Here is a 19,374-nt window from a genome sequence, read left to right on the forward strand (position 1 = left end):
GCCGCTGTTTGAAGTAATGCTTGGGGTCAGTTACTTCCTTGGTGTTCCGGCCACCGGCTACGCGCCTCAGTAGGCTGTTGCCGTTCTCGGGGCACGACTCCTACTGGCTCTCCTTTGTGCTTTGATCTCGTTTCTCACTTCTTTACAATATCCTTCTCTTTGTGTCCTTTCTAAGGATGCCGCCGCAAGGTAGTACAGGCGCGGCTCCGTCACGTTTTGTCTTTCTGCTAGGTACCTGCCAGGAACCCACCCCTGACAGGTCCTCCCTGGAGCTCTCCCAGGCTGCTTTCTGTTCTAACTTCCTATCCAACCCCCAGTTTTACCAGTGTGAGGAGTGGCCTAATACATAGTGCCTTTTGCTCCCCCTGGTGGCTGGAGTGTGAAGTGTAATGTGTGACTGTGATACCTGGTCAGGTGAACTCCTTTAGTGCAATCAGACATAACATCACTCCCCTTAGTGGCAGAGCGACATTACTGCAACGACCAGGACTCTGGGGCGCTGCACTCCTCCCCGGTTAAATCCAGTACTCCCGGACTGGGAAAAGAAGAACAACAATGATGTTAGAAAAAAGACATACAAAATTTTTAAATGCTTTGAACAATATAAATATTACAATGCTTCCCTTTATGGGAGGTGAGGTCACTTGAACGTTACAAACGGAAACATGTTTAAATATTTTAAATAACATTCTAATCTACTGACTATAAATAATTCCTATTACCCAACCGGGTATTCTACTAAGTGCAAATGTTTAAACAGTAATTTAACTTTTCCTTTAAGGGCGTATAAGCTGAACCCACTAAAGGCTTACTATAAAACGTTACAATACAAATTGAACTTTTTCTTTATTTCTTCTGACTTCACACATATGCAGGACCGCCTGGCTATTCGTCCGGGCCTACTGCCTCTTCTTCTTCTAGGTTCACAGTAACCATCTATCAACCATCTCTCTATGGTTCTCAGACTCACTATCCCCTACGGGTTCACTTTCTAGCTCTCTAGCTACATGTCATCTACTATGTAAACATTATTACTACTATCTTACTACTTAAAGCAACATTATCAAAAGGCAACAAGTAACATTCCCTTTAAGAGGAAAAATCAGTCTTCTTTGAGGTAGTTCAAACAATCATCAAGTCACTAATAAACTTTAAGACACAAGAAACCTTCACGTAATAGTTTCTTTGCAAAGTCTCCCTTCCTTGTAAAAGCAGTAGAGAGCACCTTTAAGAAGGTGAGAACTATGTACAAAACCAGTTTGTGAATCATTCACCGTCCATGATTCGGCAGTTTTTGGAAACAATGATAAACTCGTACAAAAAGGAAAAAACAGAAAACAATAGGGATCCTGGGTCAACAAAGGGATCCCTTTAAGAAATAACCCAGGATGGGTTTAGCAGCAAAAAGAGCAGGAAACAGTCAACTATATACATGTGTCGGGGTTCCGAGGTTTAGTGCTATAGTAGACGACAAGACATCAGCCGGTAATGAACACTTCCTGTCCGGGGAAGGTCTGGCTCTGCGCTCTCATCCAAGACTGTCTTGACGTCTTTGGATTGTCTCTCAGGCACAATCAAGTCATTAGTGGTCTGGGTGCGGACGGCAGTGCTAGTGGCAGACTCCGCAAGCAGGACATCACACGCCGGGGTAGTAGTACTGGGTCCCGCTGGGTCGGCGGAGTACCGTCACTAGTTTCGGTTGGGACAGTAGATGGGGCTGCCACAGGCTCACATCGTTTGACTCTCTTGGCATACCATCCTTGCTCACTCCAGTGGCGAGTGTAAGTCACATGGTCCCCCCTGTACAAATTTCGGGTAGGAGGTACGCTGTGGGACTGGGCTTCCACATTACAGCTAGTCACAAAGACTTCAGTCGGCAGCCCTGGCTCCAGTATAAAGCCACACCCCCTTCTCAGGTGGAAGGCCAGTACTATCCCTTGTTTCACCGCACTCTCAAGGCAGCAGTTGATGAGGGGCATCTGTACCCCTGGTCGGGCAGTCTGTTCTGTTCGTTCCCGGTCTTTCCACTGCGAGATTAAGCATCGTCTATACTGCTCCCAGGTGAGCCCGACGACATAAGAACCCTCCTGTCTGGACCCGTCTGGTTGGATCCTTGGAGCATCCCATTCAAAGAACACCCCCTCGTGACTCACGTCTAATGGTTCGCCCATAGAGGTCGGTAGCAGGGGCAGTATCCCCTTCATGGCGTAAAGGGCCGCCACCACAATCTTGGCAGCGGAAGACCGGTCATAGATGGGATGGGGAGCGGTCACTGGAGCTGGATCGGTCGGTGAGGCAAGGTCGTTTTTGGTACCTGCGTCTGATGTGGTTCCACCGATGTCGGTCGGTCCCGCTGATGAGGACACTGGAGTCTGCTGCGGCCCTGACCACGGCTCTCCCTGTGCGATCTTCTTGCACAGCTCCGACTTCCATTTCTTCGCCGTTGCCGACCCCACGTCCGAGGTCGGGAGGTCTGACGCCTCCAGTAGCGGCAGGCTCTGGTTCACCTCCGGTGGGCATGGATGACCCCGGGTCACTCCGCTATCGTCCTGGCACCCGCTGGTCACTGTCTCTGCTCCTTGATCTGCGGCAGCACACACACGCGGCCCCTCCATTTTTGGGGGTTTGAGCTCCTGCATTCCTGAGCTCGTCATCCTGCAGCCGTAGTCGGAGGGGGCGGTCCCTACTTTCGGCGCCGTTTTCGCGATCTCCTCCCATGGCACGCCCTCCTTCTCCTGCGCTACTCGTGGCGCGGCAATGGCGGCGGTTTTGGCGGGAATCTTCGCAACAGTTAACAATGCACAGTCTTTGCAATAAATCACAGTTCAAGCACGATTCCAACACAGTTTCAAGGCACACATGACCTGATTCTTCAGGCTTAAGTACATCCTGTTCGTGACGCCAAGTTGGAGCGCCCCCAGACGAAGGGCCGCGGGTTACTCGGCACCGGTCCTCTCTGTCTCGGTTCTGGGGTTGTCACGGTGGCTGGACCCGGTCCGTGACCCTGCTAAGGGGCGTCCAATGAAAGAAGTGATGAAAGTCGGCCAAGGTTTCGTGACGCCACCTGTGGTATTCGGTCAGGGTGACCGACGCTGCTTGGGGCCCGCTCGGGTGGTGTTATGGCAGCTAGATGGTATACCTTCCCACAGGTGAAGTATATCCCAAGGGCTTCCCAGTAGTGTAGGTGGTGATGATGTGAAGCGCAGGTAATAACGAGGACACAGGGTTGCAGTCTCTTTACCTTTTTCTGATGACTTCGGGATCCCCAATCCAGAGCACTGCTAACCGGGCTGGCTGAGTCTGGCCGGTCAAAAGGCACATCCAGAGTTACCTTTGCAGGTGGAAATCCGTGCCTACCAACTAGCGCCTGTGTGTTGTAGTTCTTCCCTGCTGAGCATTCGGGATAGTCCTCACAACTTTCGTATTCGTTCTTTCCCTCTCTCTCTCCGTCCCCCAAGTTTATCTGGATAGGACGCACCCGTTTGACGGGAAGGCTCAGAGCTATTCTGGGACCCTAGAGACGCCCCTCTCCACGCTTGCCCCCTATGTCTTCGTATGGTGATGTATGGTAGACAGCCAACCTAAAACCAACTGTCCTGCCGCTGTCTGAAGTAATGCTTGGAGTCAGTTACTTCCTCGGTGTTCCGGCCACTGGCTACGCGCCTCAGTAGGAAGTTGCTGTTCTCGGGGCACGACTCCTACTGGCTCTCCTTTGTGCTTTGCTCTCATTTCTCACTTGTCCACAATATCCTTCTCTTCGTGTCCTTTCTAAGGATGCCGCCGCAAGGTAGTGCAGGCACGGCTCCATCACGTTCTGTCTTTCTGCTAGGTACCTGCCAGGAACGCACCCCTGACAGGTCCTCCCTGGAGCTCTCCCAGGCTGCTTTCTGTTCTAACTTCCTATCCAACCCCCAGTTTTACCAGTGTGAGGAGTGGCCTAATACATAGTGCCTTTTGCTCCCCCTGGTGGCCGGAGTGTGAAGTGTAATGTGTGACTGTGATACCTGGTCAGGTGAACTCCTTTAGTGCAATCAGACATAACATCACTCCCCTTAGTGGCAGAGCGACATTACTGCAGCGACCAGGACTCTGGGGCGCTGCACAAGCAGAATCCAAGAAAAGCTGCAGGGGTGGAGAAAACTCACTACATGGCATTGGAAAGGAGAACAGTAAAGTTTCTGGAGCACAAGTTGCTGTGTTAACTTGAAAAAGAGTTAAGCAGAAGAAGGAATAACGATTAGGCAATCTAGTTTATGGAGGTGTGTGCCTTGCTCCAGGAGATAGAACTCAGCCAGTTGTGAAGATTTTTTTAGAGAGATCATCAACAGAGTTATTGACATAAATTAGGGCAAATGTTTGAGATACTTTACTTTTTATTTGGGAGATCAGACAAGCCTAAAACAATCTGTGTGTGTGTGTGTGTGTGTGTGTGTGTGTTGTAAGGTAGCTGCAAGACACATAGTGGATGGGAGATATGTATCACAGAGGTGGTTGTCCTCTGTGATGTAAACCTGGAGTAATGCTCTACACATATTAGTAAAAGGGGCTAATCGGTCATGACAGGCTAGGGTTTAATGTGAGGAACTGAAGAGTTGGGGTGGGATGGCTGTCCACCATATCTCCACCTTTGAGTGTGGTCCATATTGTAAAATGGGACCTGTTTGTCTCACAAATATTTCTGTGTGTGGAGATGTACAGATCTCCAGGATTGTGTGTCTTTGCTAAAGGAATAAGAAACTGGACTCTAACCCAAGAGTGAAAACCCTCACTATTGTTGGACCTTTTACTTCATGTTTCACTTTGTGCCAGACAAGGGCTGTGTTTAAGTTTTCCTGGGATGCAGTTTATGAGGAGTGAAATAAATCAGCCAGACTTTTAAATAGAAATGGTTCCTGTGATACATCATCTCACTCTTAAGTGAGTAGCATTGTTACAGTGTGTATCCTATATGTGTGTATCAATGTGTGCATATATGCAGGATTGGTAATAAAAGAACAAATTAAGCAAATAGCTAGAAAGAGGCCCATGTAAGACCCTACACAGCTGAAGGTTAAACAGTTAGTCCCCAGTCTGTCTGAATTAAAAACATAGAAACTGCAAGGATAATGCCAGTCCTGCATTATCAGCGTAGATTCTGAGGTTAAAGGGAACCTGTCACCTAAAAAACACTATTAACCTGCAGATATGGGGTTAATCTACAGGTTAATAGCATTTTGAAAAGCAACAACCTATATAGAAAAAGATACCAGAAATAATACTATATGTGGTCAATGAAAAAGTATATATACACCATTTACCCCTTAAAAAATTTCATCAGACCAAAGAATATTCCATAAAAAATATTTTTATTCAAATATAATCACAATAATATCACCAAAGACATATATACTTGGAAATCTTTATTAAAAAATAAAACAGATTAAAACAAATAATTGTAAAAAACTCATGAAGTCTATATATGCATATACATATCTACAGTATCTCAACAAAATGAGATTTTAATGGGGATTTGATATTTTAATATTTACACAACCCCTGTATGTGCAGGACAGGGCAGACCCAAACTGATTGGCATAGAATATATATATAAAAAAATAAAAAATCTATTGTTAGTGTAAATATAATCTAACCCGCAGCAAAATAAATTGAAAATATATGATATGTGATCAATTATATAATATATATAAATAATTAATGTGATAAAAAATTGTGAAAAAATATATCTATATATATATATATCATGTGTATAACACAAACTATTTAATAATAATAAAGTGTTTATTAGTACAATCGATCCTATGCAAAACTTAATAAATGCAATTGATCAGTGTAAAAAATCAATCACCATAGTGTAATTATATTTTAGATCACATATGCTGCCAAATATATCACTGCTATAGTGCAATATAATATACCAACCAGTATCGGGATGCCACTGCCCCGCACACACCACTCCAACGCACGTTTCGCTCACCGCTTCGTCATCCCCCAATTTATTTTGCTGCGGGTTAGATTATATTTACACTAACAATAGATTTTTTATTTTTTTATATATATTCTATGCCAATCAGTTTGGGTCTGCCCTGTCCTGTACATACAGGGGTTGTGTAAATATTAAAATATCAAATCCCCATTAAAATCTCATTTTGTTGAGATAGATATGTATATGCATATATAGACTTCATGAGTTTTTTACAATTATTTATTTTAATCTGTTTTATTTTTTTAATAAAGATTTCCAAGTATATATGTCTTTGGTGATATTATTGTGATTATATTTGAATAAAAATATTTTTTATGGAATATTCTTTGGTCTGATGAAATTTTTTAAGGGGTTAATAGCGTTTTGAACCTGCAGGCACTTAGACCCACACTGCCTGGAGGAAATTAACTTTTATCTTGCTACATGACCCATATTCTTATTAAATTCAGCTCATGGACAAAATGTCCTGACATTTTCCTTTAGAATTTATTATATAAAAAAAAAAATCTGAATTTTTTGTTCCAGCAATGATGGCAAGCCATTTCAGTCCACAAAGAGCAAAACAGGCCTGACCTTTGATACACCCACCACCATGTTTCACTGACGGCATGAGGGTTTCTTACTGTAGCGCATAGTGCAGTATTTTGTTTTTCTCCAAACATGATGTTTCTCATTTAAAACAGAATGCTTTAGATCGGTTTCATCCATCCACAAAAAAATTGTTCAAAAATGCTTCTGGCATCAATGTTCTTTATGGGGAGTAGAGGCTTTCTCCATGCAATTCTGTTGTGTAAACTATGGTTGTTCAGTGTCCTCCTGATTGTGGTCAAATTAACATTTATAGTAGTTAATGAAAGAGAAGACTTTAGTTGCTTACAGGTAACCTTGGGTTCCTCTGTGACCTTACAGACTATTATACGCCATTCCCTTGGAGTGGTCTTTGATGGTGGAGCACTCCTAGGTAAGGTGGTAATTATTAGGGTTGAGTGACTTTTAGTTTTTTAGGGTCAAGTCGGGTTTCACGAAACCCGACTTTCTCAAAAGTCGGGTCGAGTGAAATCGGCCGATCCTATTGAAAGTCGGGGTCGGGGATCGGCCGAAACTCGAAACCCAATGAAAGTCTATGGGTTTTTTTTGTTTTTTTTATATTTCCTTCAGGGCGATATAGCTTTAAAGCCGGTAATTCAATTACCGGCTTTTGCTATCTCCTGCCAAAACCAGACATATTATGAGACATGGTTTACATACAGTAAACCATCTCATATCCCCATTTTTTTGCATATTCCACACTACTAATGTTAGTAGTGTGTATATGCAAAATTTTGGCGCTCTAGCTCTTAAATTTAAGGGTTAAATCGCAGAAAAAATTGGCGTGGGCTCCCGTGCAATTTTCTCTGCCAGAGTAGTAAAGCCAGTGACTGAGGGCAGATATTAATAGCCTGGAGAGGGTCCACGGTTATTGCCCCCCCGCGGCTAAAAACACCTGCCCCCAGCCACCCCAGAAAAGGCACATCTGGAAGATGCGCCTATTCTGGCACTTGGCCACTCTCTTCCCATTCCCATGTAGCGGTGGGATATGGGGTAATGAAGGGTTAATGCCACCTTGCTATTGTAAGGTGACATTATGCCAGATTAATAATGGAGAGGCGTCAATTATGACACCTATCCATTATTAATCCAATTGTATGAAAGAGTTAAAAAAACACAAACACATTATTAAAAAGTATTTTAATGAAATAAACACACCGTTTGTTTTAATATTTTATTGTACACTCAATCCACCTGAAGACCCTCGCTCTGTAACAAAGAAAAAATAATAAACCAACAATATACATACCTTCCAAGGATCTGTAACGTCCCAAGTTGTAAATCCATCTGAAGGGGTTAAAATATTTTACAGCCAGGAGCTCTGCTAATGCAGCAGGGGGCGCATCACCGCGAATGAAGGTAACTATAGGTCATTGACCTACATTACCTTCATTCGCTGGGGTTTACAGCCACGAGCAGCGCTGCATTAGCAGAGCTCCTGGCTGTAAAATATTTTAACCCCTTCAGATGGATTTACAACGTGGGACGTTACAGATCTACGGAAGGTATGTATATTGTTGGTTTATTATTTTTTATTTGTTACAGAGCGAGGGTCTTCAGGTGGATTGGCAGTACAATAAAATATTAAAACAACCTGTGTCTTTATTTCATTAAAATACTTTTTAATAATGTGTGTGTGTTTTTTTTAACCATTTAATGCAATTGGATTAATAATGGAGAGGTGTCAGAATTGACACCTCTCCATTATTAATCTGGCTTAATGTCACCTTACAAAAGTAAGGTGACATTAACCCTTCATTACCCTATATCCCACCGCTATACAGGAATGGGAAGAGAGTGGCCAAGTACCAGAATAGGCGCATCTTACAGATGTGCCTTTTCTGGGGTGGCTGGGGGCAGATGTTTTTAGCCAGGGGGGGGGGCAAAAACCGTGGACCCTCTCTAGGCTATTAATATCTGCCCTCAGTCACTGGCTTTACTACTATGGCAGAGAAAATTGCGCGGGAGCCCACGCCAATTTTTTCAGCGATTTAACCCTTAAATTGCCTTTAACCCTTAAATTTAATAGATTTCAGCAATTTAAGGGTTAAATCGCTGAAAAAATTGGCGTGGGCTCCCGCGCAATTTTCTCCGCCAGAGTAGTAAAGCCAGTGACTGAGGGCAGATATTAATAGCCTAGAGAGGGTCCATGGTTTTTGGCCCCCCCTGGCAGTTTGTTGATGTCTTTTTTAAAATGTGGTACCCAGAACTGGACACAGTATTCCAGATGAGGTCTGACCAAAGAGGAGTAGAGGGCAATAATGACTTCACGTGATCTAGACTGTATGCTTCTGTTAATACATCCCAGAACTGAATTTGCCTTTTTTGCTGCTACATCACACTCATGTTCAGTTTATGATCTACTATTACACCCAAGTCTTTTTCACATGTGCTGTAGCTTAGCCATATTCCTCCCATTCTGTATATGCTTTTTTCATTTTTATTGCCCAGATGTTGTACTTTGCATTTTTCCTTGTTAAAAACTATTCTGTTAGTTGCTGCCCACTGCTCCAGTTTATTTATATCTTTTTGAATCCTCTCTCTCTCTTCTCTAGTATTAGCTACCCCTCCTAGCTTTGTGTCATCAGCAAATTTAATCAGGTTACCCTACAGCCAGCCTACATCCCAAATCTGGTTTGTTCTGCAAGATTTTTAGAACAACTTCCCTGGCAAGTTCTTTCAAAAACTGTGTGCAAATACAAGTGTACCTAGAAGAATTAAAGCTGTTGTGAAAGAAGAAGGTGGTACACCGTCACACCAAATATTGATTTGATTTAGATTTTTTTGTGTCAACATTCACTTTGCATTTTTGTTGATTTTTGTTCATGGATAAAAATAAACTGTTAACACTTCTATTTTTGTTTTACGCATTCTTACTCTGCAGCACTTTTTCAAAACTTGCCTAAAACTTTTGTGCATTGTAGGAATGTATATGAATTGTGTACCTTTGTGTGCTAATACTTATAATTATAATCAATATTTACCTGTCGGTAAAGGTTATAGAAATCTCCTACGACTTCAAAGCAGCCATTAGGCAGTTGTTTGCTCTGCAGCCAATCCACGGAATCTTGAATGTCTTTCTCATCAATTGGAATGAACTTCTTAGCCCCATTGTAAGTCTTGACTACAAATGCAGTGACCCTTCAAAGAGAACATTGCTCATTTAAAGGAATTGTGCAGGATTAGAACATCATATCTATCCTATCTGACCAAGCAGGGTTCACGGTAAGTAGTGAGGCACATTAAGGATTTGAATTTGATCCTTGAATCCAAATTAAAGTCTACCCCCATGAGGCTTCTTACAGCTGATATGAAGATAGCTTTTAATCTGGTAAGTTGTATTATTATGGAATAATATTTTAAAGTTTTAGGTCTTAAAATTGTTGAAATTGATTAGCTATCTACATATTACCCCTCTAAGCTAATGTCTTGGTGAACGGTGTCCTCTCAAAAACATTTCCCTATTCAAAATGGGACACATCACGGTGGTCTCTTCTCTCCCCTGATATTTATAATCATTCTTAAACATTTCCTTTGACATAATTGAACTAATAAACATATACAAACACTAAAATAGCTACATATGAAGGTGACTTTTTTTTAACATAGATTGTAAACTCCTTTCCCAATCTAATGTTTAAAGGGAACCTGTCACCTGAATTTGGCGGGACTGGTTTGGGGTCATATGGGCGGAGTTTTCGGGTGTTTGATTCACCCTTTCCTTACCCGCAGGCTGCATGCTGGCCGCAATACTGGATTGAAGTTCATTCTCTGTCCTCCGTAGTACACGCCTGCGCAAGGCAGCTGTACAGTTACAAAACGTTCGGGTTCAGGTACCAGAACAGTACTCAGACCCGAACCTTGTACTTGAATGGGGGGCTCAAACTACCAGTGTTTGCCATGCTGTCATGTGCATGTGTGGCAAACACTGCTTCTGATCGGCGGTAACATCATCACCGCCAGTCAGACAGCCGCAGTTCCCACGCTGTCAAAAGACAGAGTGAGCCCGAAGCTGTGATCGAAGGTATAAAGTTTATCTCTGGTCACTGCTGGCGGCTGATGGGATTACTGCTCCCATCAGCCAATGCATGCTGCCGCTAATAACAGTGAGAGCAAGAGCGGCTGATGGCAGTATTGATCAGCCGGTGCCCACACTGTAAATAATTTGAAAAAAAGGCATGGGTTCCCCTGTATTTTTGATAATCAGTCAGGCAAAACTCACAGTTGCGAGCTGCAACCCTCAGCTGTCAGCAAGGTTGGTTATCAAGAATAGAGGGGTACCGACTCAGATTTATAAAATTATTTAAATAAATAATTTTAAAAAATGGCATGGGGTCTCCCCATTTTTGACAACCAGCCTTGCTAAAGCAGAGAGCTGGGGACTGGTATCCTAAGGCTGGTAAGGCGCCATGCATATTGCCCCCTCAGCCTAAAAATAGCAGCCTGCAGCTGCCCAGAAAAGGGGTATCTGTTAGATGTGCCAAATCTGGTGGTTTGCCAACCCGACAAAAAATAGAATCGGAGCATATACTTATTTAACAACCAAAAAAGACAAAAAAATGCCCCTAAAATATAACTTTTAATTGATAATAGGTAAAATGACCTAAAGAGTCAGGAGACAGTATTACTTAACCATATAAATTAATACTAAAAAGGATAGAGGTATCTGAGGTGAGGGGGGTGTTCTCTCCCTAACTCACCCTACCTAACCGCGGAGGTTGGCACCCTAAAGTCGACATGGCGCCCCCACTCGACGACGGCTCTCCCTTATGACCCTAATGGGGACTACTTAAAGAAAACACCACCACCAACACCACAAATATAGTAAAGTGCTAATGTGCTAAAGTGCTAAAATGGCACCTGCAAGGTATATTCTAGATTCTTCATATACCAATAAATCTTATCAGGATTCTAGTAATGTGAATCCTGCTCCCTAATAACTGGGGGTGCGAGCTGTGAGTAGAGATAATAATGGATTTCCTACTCTCTATTACACAAGTGTAAGAAAATATATTGATTTTATCTTAGATATTTCAAATAATAAAAAAAAACTCTTTAAAAGAGAGAAAAAAATATATATATACACTTCTATAGGCTAATATTGCTGTAATCACCTATACACCGTGTGATATTGCACACCAAAAGTACATATGTCAGTCTGAACACAAAAGGGAGAATGTCCCAATCTAAAAATGTTTATAGGGTATGTTATAACTCCCCAATAATAGAAAAGGTATATTCAGACTCCCCAATAGTAGAAAACAATAGCCATAATAGTAAAAAGCTCACACATATTAAATAAATGGTAACAGTACCAGCCCAGTTACATAGCACATTGCAGGATTTTAAATAATCATCAAGTTTTAGAACATGGTCAGAGAAAAAAAACAGTACAAATGGTACTCATCGTTTAGCTGCCCGTCCCTAAATCTGGTGGTTTGCCCAGCTTTTCCTTGTAGCAGTGGCAAGGGAGGTTCATATTTGTGGGGTTGATGTCACCTTTGTATTGTCCGGAGACATCAAGCCCACGGCTTAGTAATTAAGAGGCGTCTATAAGACACCTCACCTATCCACTACTAATTCTATAGCTGTATTATAAATAATACACCCAGAATAAACTCCTTTATTTGATATAAAACAAAACATACTTTTCAATTTTTTGAAAAAAATAACAAACACAGTTATACTCACCTAACACCTAGTTCCACTGAATTCCTTGTCTTCTGTAATAAAACAAAAATCAAAAACAATTTCCCTTAGCTGTCCTTTGTTCTGTCCCACGCTATAATCCATGTGTTGGGGATAAACAGTTTTCAATCTGGATGGTGCCAAGATGTAACTGTCCTGGCTGAGAACCACTGGTGAATGAGCTGTTGCGAGTGCAGCATCAGTGACTAGTGGTGACGTCATCGAGGATGCTGTCGGTCACTGAGACTGTGTTCCCAGCCGGGCCCCTGTACTGTGGTGACCTCCCTCCAGTGAGATCACTGCTAGCACAGTGAGAAAAAGTCTCACGGTGCAGAGGCGAGATCACCGCAGTTCACTGGGAGAATTTCACTGCGGTGAACAATACAAAGGTGACACCAACCCCACAAATATGAACCCCTCTTTTTACTGCTACAGGACAATTGGAAAGAGCTGGGCAAAGTGCCAGAATTGGAACATCTCATAGATGCACCTTTTCTGAGCAGCTTCGGGCTGCTAATTTTAGGTTGGGGGGTCAATATCCATGGCCCCTTGCCAGTCTAAGAATACCAGCCCCCAACTGTCTGCTTGTCATGTCGGAAGCTATTCACACTAGGGCGTCCGACAGACAGCGGTAATTCGGCATTCGTCCACTATGCGCTCAGTGGCGCCAGCTAGATTTTATCTAGGTTGTCCGGGGTTAATCTAGCTGGTACTCGGATTGGAGGCTGGGTCACGCCCGTGGCCTTTAAATAGTTCTTCTGAACTTTGGACGTCGCCGATTATAGCTTGAGTCTTGTGCCTGGTGATCTCGGTTCGGAGTGGTTGTCTTGAAGTGGTAGTGTATGATCCTTTGTCATATTTCTCCTTCCTTTATTTGTGTTTTGTTTTGCCCTGTGCACATTATAGTGTTTTCCTGAGTGTGTTTGCGGCGTGGTGCGTTTTTTGGTTTTCCCTGTCTGTGCTTTCTGTAAAGGTTGGTGTTAAGATATCACTGGGTGGAGGGTGGAGGTTTCAGTTTAGTACTGAATCAGGAGTCAGGGTTCAGGCCTGGCGGCCCAGACAAGCACACCATCAGTGTAATCTCTGGTAGAGGGACAGACAGGGTTTCCCTAGTCTTAGGGAGATCGCAGGGGCCCGGGTTATTAGCTTTAGCCTACCTAGGCTCCCCATGACACTGCTTTAGCAAGGCTGGTTATCAAAAATGTGGCAGACCCCACACCGTTTTTTTAATTATTTATTTAAATAATTAAAAAAATCAGTGTGGGAACCCCTCTGTTCTTGACAACCAGTCTTACTAAATCTGACAGCTGTGAGTTGCAGCCCCCAGCTGTGAGCTTTGCCTGGCTGGTTATCAAATATACAGGGGAACTCAAGCCATTTTTTTTAATTATTTAGTCACAGCGCAGGAGCCGAATGATGAATACTGCCAGAGCTGGACCTAAACTGTCGAACATCTTTTTGACTGCTTCATCATATTCTACAAGGGCAACTGCTGCTGCCACTTTAGCTAGACACTTGCCCAGCACATCTACCCATGCTTGTAGAGGGAGTTGTATAGCTGTACTGTACTGTTGCTGGGAAGCGCACTCTTCTCAAAGTACACAAATATGAAACTGCACCCAATATATGGATATTTTTTCATGGTTTGTTGACAAGTCAATACTGAGTCCCTTTGAAAATAGCTATTCTGCTTCTGATCAGTAAATAAATGGATAATTTTTGGATGGCTTGATAACATACCATTGTGATTGCTTAGTAATTTTTCTAATAGCAAAGTTATTGCAGATGTCAAAAAGAGATATTTTTTTCACTCTCGGTTTAGAATGGATAGCTTCTTCACTTGTTTTGTTACCTAAATAAAGGGATATTTTTTTCAACTTTTGAAAATGCACCAATGTTTCTTCATTTAGAAAATTGGAAAATAGGGATAATTTTTGCACGGCTTGTAAAGAATATATCTATCCAGAAAATGTATTGCTGTCTGCTTATCTGAAAATCTTGGAAAAATGTATTGTTTTTTCATTTAGCAAAGTCAAACCTCTTGATACTCCCGAATGATAATTCATAATTTTTGCTCGCCACCCTTGTGAAAAAAATATGACTTCTTCTGTTTGCACTGCCAATGTATAAACACTTGCAAGGCAGGTATCTGTCCCCCCAAGAAAATAATTGTTTGGACTTTTTTTTAATTAAAAAGTTAATTAAAAAGACTGTAAGTGCTGTGTGTTGCTAAACAGGCTTTTGGTTACCCCAGCGGTTACCATCCATTTATATGCTGAAGTCACATTGAGATTTTTAACATTGAAGAGCTCGAAAGGGGTTTGATACAGTTTTAGGAGACCTCAAAGTATTACACATCATTTTTGGGCAATTAAAGGCTTAGCAGCACTGGCAATTTGCAATGAATCAAATTTTGGGGAAAAATTTGCTGAACCAGGAGAATTTCAATTTCAAAAGATTCGATCATCTCTACTTAATTGACTACTCTTTTTTCTATAGTTGGATTTTACAAAAAAAGGCATGTACTGCAGTTCAGAGCTAGTACGCAACTGTATATTACATGGCTGTGTTCATCATGGCAATACGTTTGTCGTATATAACAAATGTCTGACGTGATCAAGCCAAGTTTTTGGAAACAGTGACACTGATTATAAATAACTTCATTATATTATTACACTGTTCTAAGGCTAGGGTCACATTGCTTTAGTGCAACCCGTTTAGCGCTAGCGCTAGCGGGTTGCGCTAACGCAATGTTTTTAATGTGGCCGCGTCCCGGGGTCGCGGTAACGTCCCCGCTCTCGCAGATCCCCGATCTGCGAGAGCGGGAAACGGACCGCGGGCGCGCCTCGGACGCTGCAAGCAGCGTCCCCGGCGCGCCAGGAAACACCGGCGCGTTGCTAGCGCGTGCCGAACATGGCACGTGCTAGTGCTGCGCGTTCCCATTGCCGTGAATGGGCGCGCTAATGGACACGTTGCACGGCGTTAATTTCGCCGTGCAACGCTGTCCGTTAGCGCGTTCCCATTAACGCAATGGGAACCAAGTGAGGAGCTCAAAATACAAAAACTAAAGGAGTGAGACACAGAATAACTTTCATTCCCAATGTCCTAATGTAAGCTTAGAATAAATGTTCATTTTTCATACCTACCAAATATTTCCATCACCATAAAACATTGCATAGGATCCATTATCTACCCTATGTGTGAGCTGTTTTTGGTAGCCTGTGGACAGAAAATATTTTACAGTCATACAAATAATATATTTTGTTATACAATTCATGCCTTTCTCAATCAAAACATGAATTTCTGCCAAAAGATTTATGCCACAATGTACTATAAAATAGACCTTTCAGCTCTCCTGTTACATCTGTTGCCATAAATACTTTTCTATTCTCTTAATAATAAAAATTCAAGTTTTGTGTTGTTTCTTTGTTATTACTCCTGAAAATGTAAGGCGACATTGACAACTGGTTGCCAGTACTGTGTGGCAGTTTGACATGGTCATTACTGGCTGGACACTATCAAACTGTGAGACATGTTTCATTGAGAAGCGTAAGGATGCTTTCACATTGTTTTATTTTGTCACACGCAGGTGGCCCCATTTGGACTTACATCCGAACCCCGAGCAAAACAGAATTTGGTTGTATGCGCCGATGTGGCTATAGACTATAATGGTGCGAACAAAGTGAACATGTGCCTTGTCGTACATCATTTTTGGCCGTATACGTCTACTGGAGATGGACACCCATACAGAGTCTAGAGTACTATATCTGCCTCCAGTATGCGTATATGTCCATTTTGCAGTGGGGTTTGGGAGTAAGCCTCGACGGGGCCAACTATCGTGTGACAAAGCGCAATGTGAAAGCACCCTTATAATAACACTCAATTGTCCCCTTTTTGTACATTTTGAGGAGAAATGACAGAAGAACGACAATCATACTATGATATCATGCTTTAATCATGTCACTCACCTTTATTCATCACTTCTATAGCCTCAGCTTTTTTTTCAGGTGTCAAATGTTCTGTACTCTCGAGATACTCCATTGTGGAAACATATCTCGCAAACTTTGCTAAATTCTGTTCTCCACATCCATCAGGCAAGTAGACCAGTTCGTCCAAATTAGGAATAACATTGGCCAGGAGATCACCTAGCAAGATATTATATAAATAATAAAGAAGAGTATATACAGTAGCATTATATTTTCCTTAAATGTAAGATTTCCCAAGATTGCTATTGTTGAAAAAGGACTCACCCATAACTATGATGTGCGCACGTTCAGAGCCTGGGACCAGTCTCGCCGGAACATCGATGTTAATAGCAATGTCCTCACTGCTGTCTTATAAGAGTAGAAATAAAACTAAAGTTAGAATTTTATCAGGGTCAGTCCTCATACTGGACTCCTGCTGGGAGTTTTAGTAGGGTGTGGTGCTTTACAATGGGCTGAAGCAGGGAGACTACAGGTCTCGTCCTCCCTAGTCTCTTCATGAACATATTAATATGGGTGGTGCCAAGACTTTGCCTCCTCAGATCCTTGGGCACTGATTTTGCCAGACGAACCTACAACCAGCCTAGATTTTTTCTGTTGATAAGACTGCCCATGTACTGCAGGGATAGCTTGACTGATATATAAATATATTAAAATATTAAATATACATAGGACAATTCCATTGAGGTTAATATCTATCATGCCTTTAACGTGGTTGTCTACTACTTGGACAACCTCTTCTCAATCACTATGTTTCTTTCAAGTAAAACAATAACAGATATGCTCACCTCTGGTGCCAGCGCCATTGCTGTGGTATAGAATCTGGCTCTCCCAAGGCTCTTGTGACATTGTTATGTCATGCTATCTCTGAGGCTAAAGAGCGGCAGCTTCACTTCCCCATCCTTTGGATGTAGCTCATATCTGGAGATAGTCAGAGTTGTGGTTGCACTCTCACCTCCTCTAGACGTCATTATGTTTCTTATTTGGAAGAAACATAATGATTGCAAAGGGATTGTATGAGTACTGGACACCACTTTTAAGTAGGGTGCCCATTGAACATCGGTGAACTGGAGCTGATAATTCCTAGTTCAGCAGTAGAGTTATACTGAATGCTACTATTTTATTTAGGTGTAGTGCACAAATGATGTGCTCTGTGCAAGGACAAACTTACCATTAAAATGTTTCATTTGCACAACATTGTGCGATTAACTGCTTCCCAACATCCACAGGATCCGAGACCACCACATAGGGCAGATGCTAGCTGTGTTTTACCATTGGCAACTACCTTTACCAAAGGCAACTGGACCTAGCTCAGATGGGAGCTGATTAATCCCATAAATGCCGCTGTTAATTACTGACACTGGCATTTAGGTGGCACGATCCATTTGACGTGTCAATTCTGGCACTTATCAGTCCCCCAGAGCCATAATTTCAGGGTCTGAGTCAGTGACTATGGAATCCATAAGACGGGTAAAGGTCCTTGTGGCTGCCATGCTCATGCTCCCATGAGGTCATCATTTTGTAGTAGTGTGATACTATAGTATTGCATTATATAGATCAAGCAGTCAAACAAATGCAAAAGTAAACAAAAAAATATATTAAAAAATGCACTTAAACGGATCCCCTCTCCTATCCACAATTTAAGAAATAAATACAAAAATATACATATTGTATCAGCATACTGTATCTATAAACTCTCAAGCTATTAACCTATAAAATATTTTGCTATGTACAGTTAATGTTGTATGGGGGGGAATGTCCGAATTGCCATTTTTTGGTTGTCACATCTCCACCCCAAAAATAACCAATACAGTAAAAAGCAATAAAACATCATATGTACTCCAAAATGATATCAATAAAAGTCTCAGCTCATTAAACAAAAACAAGACTTCACACAGCTACAACAGAAAAATATACTAAGGTCTGGTCTCAGAAAAGGACAACGCAAACCCACAAATAATTCTGTTCACTAACCTAGAGAGTTCTATTGCTTAGAGAGGTTTACCACTGTCTTTCTGAACTTCCACTGACTGTGATTATGCAAATTATCTGTAACCATCAAGCTGTGAATCATAAATTATAACCACCAATCTGTGCGCTATATATTGTAACCAGCAAGCTGTAGACCATAGACTATAACCACCAAGCTGTGCGTGATAAACTTTAATCATCAAGCTGTGTTTCATAGACTGTAACCATCAAGCTGTGTTTCATAGACTGTAACCATCAAGCTGTGTTTCATAGACTGTAACCATCAAGCTGTGGGCCATAGACTGTAACTGTTGGTTGGTGATCTCTATGGGAGAGGTAAAGGGAATCAGCCACCCCCATTAAATTTGTATGTTAATAGATGCTACATGGGCAGTATACATGTCCTGTAACATTACACCACTGTGTGACAATGCACTTTAGGGAAATATTTGCAGAGAGACATTTTTTTTAGATCACGAAATTACTAGAGGAAGGGAGGACTTAATCTCCATGTTTGTCTCATGTCCCTTATTGCAGATGAATGTGTGAATGCAGAATCTAAACCCCAACCACATCAGTGTTAACTCATTGTTTGTGCAGCATCTTCATTTGTCTCTGATTCTGCTCATGCTCCTATTTTAATTACCTGCTGGGAAAAGAAGGAATGTCTTTGTCCTTTCATCTTCATATCCTTTCGGCTAAAGAGAAAAAAATAACTTCAAGTACAGTTCATATATGTTTAACCTACTGCATTTTTTCATAGAAAGTTTGCAACTGTTGTATTCACGCAAGGTGCAATCTGTTGTCACCGCTGACCCTGACGTTGGCTCTACAGGTCCTGATGCTTTGGCTACTTAGAACAACTAGAGTTTGTGCATTAATCTCATATTTGATGTCTGTACCTATTCTACAATTTATTGTTTTGTTACTGTACTGTTTGAGCAACTATCTGGCAACGTCATTAAGTCATTATGTTAGTGGTATACTATATTATTTGAGCACTACATGTTACATTATGGCTTCCGCCAAGTAAGCTCCCATAGATAATCCATAGAGCCGCACATGAGCAGCTGCCATTCTATTTCTCAAGATAGCGGTGAGTTCCAGCGCTGGGAATAAAGGTTCCTGATGACACAAACCTGTTAAAGTGAACCTTTCACA

General features: G+C 42.0%; 1 protein-coding gene across 1 annotated transcript in view; it reads right to left on the bottom strand.

The window, feature by feature from the left end:
• Positions 1 to 19,374, bottom strand: part of LOC138666840 (alpha-2-macroglobulin-like protein 1) — a 216,492-nt gene that overhangs the window by 37,992 nt on the left and 159,126 nt on the right. The window contains exons 16-21 of the mRNA XM_069755018.1: positions 18,860 to 18,911; positions 16,510 to 16,593; positions 16,228 to 16,404; positions 15,406 to 15,478; positions 9,556 to 9,712; positions 2,154 to 2,780 (exon numbers count right to left, since the gene is read on the bottom strand). Of these exons, the coding sequence (XP_069611119.1) occupies positions 2,154 to 2,780; positions 9,556 to 9,712; positions 15,406 to 15,478; positions 16,228 to 16,404; positions 16,510 to 16,593; positions 18,860 to 18,911 (1,170 nt within the window). The remainder of the gene's footprint in view (positions 1 to 2,153; positions 2,781 to 9,555; positions 9,713 to 15,405; positions 15,479 to 16,227; positions 16,405 to 16,509; positions 16,594 to 18,859; positions 18,912 to 19,374) is intronic.

Source organism: Ranitomeya imitator, chromosome 2, assembly GCF_032444005.1.
Source record: "Ranitomeya imitator isolate aRanImi1 chromosome 2, aRanImi1.pri, whole genome shotgun sequence".
NCBI lineage: Eukaryota > Metazoa > Chordata > Amphibia > Anura > Dendrobatidae > Ranitomeya > Ranitomeya imitator.